This window comes from Buceros rhinoceros, unplaced genomic scaffold (genome assembly GCF_000710305.1).
Source record: "Buceros rhinoceros silvestris isolate BGI_N320 unplaced genomic scaffold, ASM71030v1 scaffold27911, whole genome shotgun sequence".
NCBI lineage: Eukaryota > Metazoa > Chordata > Aves > Bucerotiformes > Bucerotidae > Buceros > Buceros rhinoceros.
In genome coordinates, this window is record NW_010392921.1 from 469 (window position 1) to 7224 (window position 6756).

General features: G+C 54.9%; 1 protein-coding gene across 1 annotated transcript in view; it reads left to right on the forward strand.

The window, feature by feature from the left end:
• Window positions 1-732: 732 nt before the first annotated feature.
• The window catches only part of LOC104500952 (protein AF-17-like), a gene marked incomplete at its 3' end in the record, with an annotated part of 15533 nt that continues 9509 nt past the window's right edge, over window positions 733-6756 (forward strand). Inside the window, exons 1-4 of the mRNA XM_010144681.1 lie at window positions 733-851; window positions 977-1031; window positions 1263-1304; window positions 3434-3532. Coding sequence (XP_010142983.1) covers window positions 733-851; window positions 977-1031; window positions 1263-1304; window positions 3434-3532 — 315 coding nt within the window. The remainder of the gene's footprint in view (window positions 852-976; window positions 1032-1262; window positions 1305-3433; window positions 3533-6756) is intronic.

The window sequence follows — 6756 nt, forward strand, 5'->3', positions numbered from 1 at the left end:
TGGGGTGTTGGAGGAAGTTATCCTACCTGGGTACCACTGGGCACTGCCTTTCTCCAGTAATACTGGAGAAGGTGTCAGATCTTGTTGCTCCTCAGAGCATCCAAAAGTCTTAGAGAGTAACTGGAGGGTGGGAGATGGGTGCTACTGGGCTACTGGACACCCAGGCTATGCAAAGCGTGAGGGCTGCAGCCCAGATCGCTCCGGGATACCCGGTCCTGTGGGTTTTGCTCTGCCCCAGCAGAAGTGACTCCAAGAGCCTGGAGAGGAGGTGGTGAGGGAGGGGCAGAAGTGCTTGGTGAGCACGGATGGAGGAGCATGAAGGCGTGCTGGTGGCTGTGGCCTGCAGGGACCGGGAGCAGAACGGTGTCAATCCCCTCGTCAGGCTGCGGTGGGTCTTGGTTCACGGATGGAGGAGCATGAAGGCGTGCTGGTGGCTGTGGCCTGCAGGGACAGGGAGCAGAACGGTGTCAATCCCCTCGTCAGGCTGCGGTGGTTCTGGCTTCGCTTTGAGCAGAGCACGGAGACTGGCCTCTGTGGGGCAGATTGTTGAAGAGTTGGAGTGCAGTTGCTCAGCACATGTTGTTGGGGCCGGATCTTCAAAAGAGCTCATCGCCCAGCGTTAAGCTTTTTTTGGAAAACCTGACCGTTTATTCAGGCGTCTAAATGGGAGCTGAAGCATTCCAGAAATCTGTTCCCTATTGTGCACGCTGGGTTCTTGCTGCATACGTACAGATGGACCCGCTCCCCGGCGGGACCGAGGACGGCGCAGTTGCTGTGGGAGACGCTGCGCTGTCGACAGCGAAAGGAGACTTTTCCGACTGGAGACAGCCGGGATCGGGAAGCTGGAAGATGTGAGTGTGGCGGTTGCCATCGCAATGGAATTGCGGGAGGTTTTACGGTTTGCAGTGGGAACGGGACATTTCTGCCTTTCCCCACGCATGTGCACGTGTGCACGTGTGTGCGTGTGTCTGTGCAGGTTCATTGTTGTTAGCCAAAATCACTTGGCTCCGCCGTGTCTCACCTTGGCCGTGGTATGTGACATTAAACCAGCGCAGTGCTGTCTCGCTGGCGTTCCCAGCCGCGTGTCTTCTTCTCTCCCGGTGCAACTCCACAGCCGAAATGCATTCGAGATTTGGGGTCTGGAAATGAGAGGCTGAGCTCTGTGGTTCTCAGGAAGTTGAAGGAGCAGGGTTTGTGCAGTTCTTTGGCAAAATGTGATGTAATGAGGTGTCTGGCTCCTGTTTCCCGTTTCTGGCTTCCAGGAGAGGCACTGGCAGCACCCGCAGGCAGACGAGTGCGTCCCAGTGGGGTGGCGATCCCTGGCTTGGCTTTCTGGATTTCTGAATGACTTTCTGGGGTTTTTTTCTCATTTGTAAAATGAAATGTAGGTATTCAAAACCTCTCCTTGGCTCGTTGAAACTCTCTGCCGTGTGCTGTTGAGTGCAGGTTGTTCCTGCTACCGGAGTAAAAAACCCTGATGTGCACGTGGTCTGTGACAGGCTGCTTAACTAACTGGGCCACAGTTTCCCGTCTTCCCATCCCAGCAGACCCACGAAACTCTAGAGTTTACGGCATGAGAAGCCCCCAAGAATTTAAAACGTTATGAGATTGAGTAAGGATCTAATTTTAATTTGTCTTTCGGCACTTAGTCTGTAGAAATGACATTTTCAGGCTTTCCTTGTTTGCTGCCAAAGCTGGGAATGTGTCTGAAGAAAGGGGAAAACAGGAAACAGAGATGCTTGTAAAACACTGGGGCTCTGGGTGTAGAGGCTTTAACAAATGCACCAAAGGCCACAATAAAGTGATAACGTGACGGATATTGGCGGCGTTGGCTGGACATGCAGCATGTGTAGCGAAGCTCGAGGCTGGATTTGCCTCCTCGCTTCACCAGCTCATCCCAGTGGAAGCTTCTGAGGCAGGTGTTCAGGGTCACCGGAGGCTGCAGCATGGGCCTCCTTTTCAAGGGCAGTGAAAATTCAGCCAAACCACGCTAGAAGGTGCTGATTTCTGGTGGCACTTCTGTTTTCCCTCTGCTTCACTTCATTCTGCCTTCTCCAGCCTTTTCCTCCTGCCCCGTCCCTGCTCCTGCCCCTTTCTCCCCATTTAGCGTATCATTTCCTAAGCTCATTCTCCCACTCTTGTCTCTCCTCCCCAAAACCCCACCACAGACCCCATGTATTTGCTGCAATTGCATCTTCCCCCGACAGCATCCCAGCTTTGGCAGCTGCTGGCAGCTGCAGCCGCAGCGCTCTGCCTCCACGAGGAAGCAGTCAGCATCTTCCCGGGCAGCCAGCGGATTGTGATGTGGCTGTTTTCTTCTGAACACACCTTCAGTCCGGACTGAGGACTTCAGTTTCTAGAATAAAACACCCACGCAAGGGACTTGTACCGGAAGAGACATGCCTTCCCACCAAAGACGGTCTCAGGAGAAAGGATTTTTCCAAGCCCTGCAGCCATGCGGCAGCTCTCTTGGTCCACACGCCAGTGGACCAGCGACATCGGAAAAGCTGAGTGTTCTCAGCTGAGGAAGACAGGGAGGAAGCAGGAGTGTGTGATGGAGGATGCTCTTCGTTCCATCCATCCCCTGTGCCAGCTGGCCTGGGCATCTGTAAACCTGCTGACTTGAGGTCACAGGGCTACGTTTTCAGTCCTTTCACTGAAAACATCAGTTTTAGCATGAACTCCCAGGCAGCGCCATGTAAGACTAACCTCCTTGGTTACAGCCTGTTCCCCAGGAGGAGAGTAAATCCGGGCAGGCAGGACTCAGAGGTTCCCAGGCCGTGGTTTTTCCTTGGTTTGCAGTTTGAACAATCCCATGGTTCTGTGTTTTTAATGAGAACAGAAACAGGGAGAAGAAATCAAACTAAACAGTCTCTCCTGTTAGCAGAGACGGATCCAGACCAGCTGTCTCTGCCGGGGTGGGGGATCTCTAGGTTAGGTTCAAGCCTCGGTTCTGAGGTCTCTGCTGGCTGATCTCTATCTGTGCACGTGCAACACATGCTGAATTGAAGATTCTCCCCTTGGTTGTACAGGGTGGATCAGGGAAACTCTTGAAGGAGGCAGAGAGCGAGGGTCAGGGGAGAGAACCCCTCGGGGAAACAGCAAGGAGAAAGCTCAGGTTTCTTGGAATCAGCCAGAGCTTGTTAAGCCCTTCCCTATTGTCTTACCATAAACCAATTTGGGGGCTTCTGTTGATATTCTGCACTCCAGATGTTGGCTGCAGCTGGGGTAGAGATAGTGGGATGCTCCCAGCCCGAAGCTGAGATGTGGGGGAAGGGATACTGGGCTCATGTGGCTGGGTGGAGGAGGAAAGAGGAATATGAATGTATGGTTGTAAATCCACCCCTACACACCCTGCTTTCTTTTCCCGTACCACTGCTGCTCTCCGCAGAGGGAGAGCTGCCCCTCCAGTCCTCTCTGATTTGTTTTGCAGAGTCGAAAGGACAAAGAAAGACCTAAACAGAAGCACAAAAAACGTCCGGAGTCTCCCACCAGCCTTACCCCATCCTCGGTGCCCGTCGCTGCAGAGAAGGTACTGAACCCAGGGGGTGCGAGCGCGAGAAGGCAGAGTGGGGAGGGGGACAGGGGGGAAGAGCAGAGAAAGGGCTTTTGTCCATTTATTTTGATTCCTGATTCGTCACATCCTCGCTCCCTGCCTGCCTCCCCACCTCGGCTCCCACCTTGGGAATTTCCCAGGGCAGCTGCCGCAGCTCCTGTCAGCACTGACGACACAATCACGGGGTGAAAATCCCAAGCGGCTGAGCTGGAAGTGCCAGCCTGGGCTGCAGCAGATGTTCCCATCTGAAGCTCTGGCGGAACAGAGGAATATCGGTGCTTTGGCCTTTGCTGCTGCCACGTCGTAAACAGCTCAGGCAGGTGGATCAGCAAGGCAGGGCCTGTGGGAGGAGGTGTTATCCCTTATTAAACAAACTGATGTAGTGAGGGGGAAAAAAAACAGCCTTAGAAGCCCTGAAGATCTTCAGAGTGCATAACAGAGGTGGCTCTTCTGTGTGAGACAATGGAAGGCTGGTTTCCATTTAGTTCCTCCATTTTGGGAAAATTCGCACCGGGGGGCACAGTGTGGTGGCGTGTTCTGCTCCTGAGGTGTGAGGCGGTTCAGTTCCCTGCTGGGAAGATGACCTTTGTGTGGGTTTGTCTTCTCAGTGCCCAGGGCTGAGGGGCACAGTCAGATGTCAGTGAATTTCTGCTCTTCACTGCTGAAATCGTGCTGCTGACGTGGGCTCGGGCACCCGGCTGGTAATTCGTGCCAGCCCCAAACTCCAGTCCTGCAGAGCAGACGCTGTGGAACGTGCTTTGAGCTGGCATGCAGCAAGGTGAAGGCCAAGTCTGCAGTCGTCGAGGGTCAGCGAACAAATGAGGTTACCCCAGAGCCTGCCCCTTTGGAGCTGTGCTCTCCTCTCTGTAGCGGGAATGCAAATTAATGCAGCTCCTTCGCAGGGCTGTTCTGGTGTAAGCGAGAGGGGGACTAGGGCCAGGCTCCGGCTGGAACAAATAAACATGTCCCAGGAATGTCCTTTTGTGCACAGAAATGCTCCTTGGAACGGCTCGGGCGTCCTTCACGTGGCAGGACTGGCTGGTGACAATGTGGGCTCCCAGGCTCGCGGTGTCTGCACACGTGGGAAGCGCCGCAGGGGCGCTCGGGCAGAGCCACAGCTCCTGCCGGTCCGCACAGGGCGCTTTGGGTTGGGACCGAAGAGGATTTCCAGTGTTCGGAGTGAGGCCAGGCAGGAAGCAGGGAGTAGGTGTAGGTCAGAGCCGGTGGCAGAGCTGGTCTCAGGCTGGGGGAGGCAGCGAGTGCCAGCGGGACAGGGCAGAGGAGCAGCCGCGGAGCTGCCGTGGCTCTTGAGTTACCTGGGCTCGTGTTAGGGCAGCTCAGCTCTGGCTGTTGGGAACAGCGGGTTCACCCCGTTAACAGAGCTGACAGGAACTGATGGCCTCGGAAGATTATTTTCAAGCTGAACTGAAATCCAAAACCTGACTCTTGGCCAACTCGAGTGGTTGTTAGACAATCACCCACTGTCTCCTCCAAAGCCCTGCCAGATCTTTGTGAATAAGGAGGGAAGGGTGCAATTCAGTTTTACGGGCAGCTTTCAACCTTTTGTGAGCTAAAATTCAGGAGATCCTAATTCCTGTAGCTGCTCTTGAGTGACAGGGCTTTAGCGTTTCCCCAAGGAGTTGCTATGAATACTCCTAACAGAGAGTGTATTGCCCTTGCTTTTCCCTGCAGAGATCCCAAAGTATTGCTCAAACTCTGGGACCAAAGCTGCTCACTCCAGATCAAACCTCAGAGCCTCTGTGACCCCGCACAAAGCCCTCAGGGCGGCTGTGTGAGCCTTCCGGGGGGTGGCACCACTGTAGCCTTGCGCAGGTTAGACTAGTGTAAAACCCTGAGGCATAATGAGGTAGCACGTCCAGACAGGTTCCTCTGGGAAGCCCAAACCATCTTTGTCCTTTCTGGGTCTTAGATGAGAACAGCTCATCCCAGGAGTGTGTACTGAGGAGTGGGTAGGGCAGACTGCGCAGAAGAGCATCGCTAATCCCTGCTGTGTCATGGTCAGAGTCTGAAGACAGCTGAGGTCTTCTCCTCTCCTGACCTCTTGCATGATCTTGGGCGAATAATTTATCACCTCCATGGTTTTCTCCAAATTACCTGGTGACCCAGAGCATAAACTTCCCAGGGGCAATCCCTGAGGGTGACACAGCCCCCGGCCTTTCACGGGGAGCCGCTGGGTGAGAGCGGATCTCAATGACCTGCAGCAGCGAGAGCAGATGGTCGTGTCCAGTCTCCTGGGAGAGGGACACTGGCCCGGAGCAGCCGTGCCGAGCCACGGAGGCTGGGGCAGCCCTTGATGTCCATTCCCGCACTACGCTGAAAAAAAAACGGGGAGGGGGCCACGGCCCGGGACCAGCCGTGCCGAGCCACGGAGGCTGGTGCAGCCCTTGATGTCCATGCCAGACCTGTGCTGCTGGCTCACCGTGCTGCTCGCACCATAGCCAACAGGGCACCACACGCAGCGAGCCCCAGGCTGCTGTCCCAGCGCTCAGGCGGTGCTGGAGCAGGGGCTAGACTGGAGGCGCTGAGCATCACCCGAGGTTTGGAGCCGGCAGTGAGGAGCATGAGCACGAGTCAAGCGGGTCGGCAGAAGGGCCCTGGCACCGCCTGCTCGTTGGGCACTGGGACTGTGGGCAAACTGTAGTTTGGCACCAGCTGCCAGGCCAGGGAGAGGTGCCTGAAGTCCAGTGTCTGATGTTGCTACCTAAGTCCTCTGAAACTTTCAGCAGCCCTTTAATAATGGATTTTCAGAGCTGTAGTTCCATGCAGTGGGACTTTTCCAGCTACTTCACCAGTTCAGGCTGACAGCAGTGGACCTGTTCCGTGGCTTCGGAGGAACCAGTGGTATATCCCACTTCCCGGTTCCCTTGGCGAACCCTCTGGGTTCAGGTTTCTTTAATTTTGCAATCCAGATTTATTTTTCTGTTCCAATTTTCACCTCATACATCGTCCACCCTGTGCTCCCCTCTTGAACTGTTTAGTTACAAAGACCCTTTGATGTGGTTTCCGTCTTCCTGTTGAAGTCAGTTGTGCCAGACCTCTGACATCTGCCAAGGTTTTGAACATCTCCCCGAGTGCCTCCCTGCGTCCCCCAGGAATCTGAGTGCTGTTAATACCTAATGCTCGGGCCCTGCAGGAGGGTCCTGTCTCTCACTGCCTCACTGGGGCGCATGAACATTCTG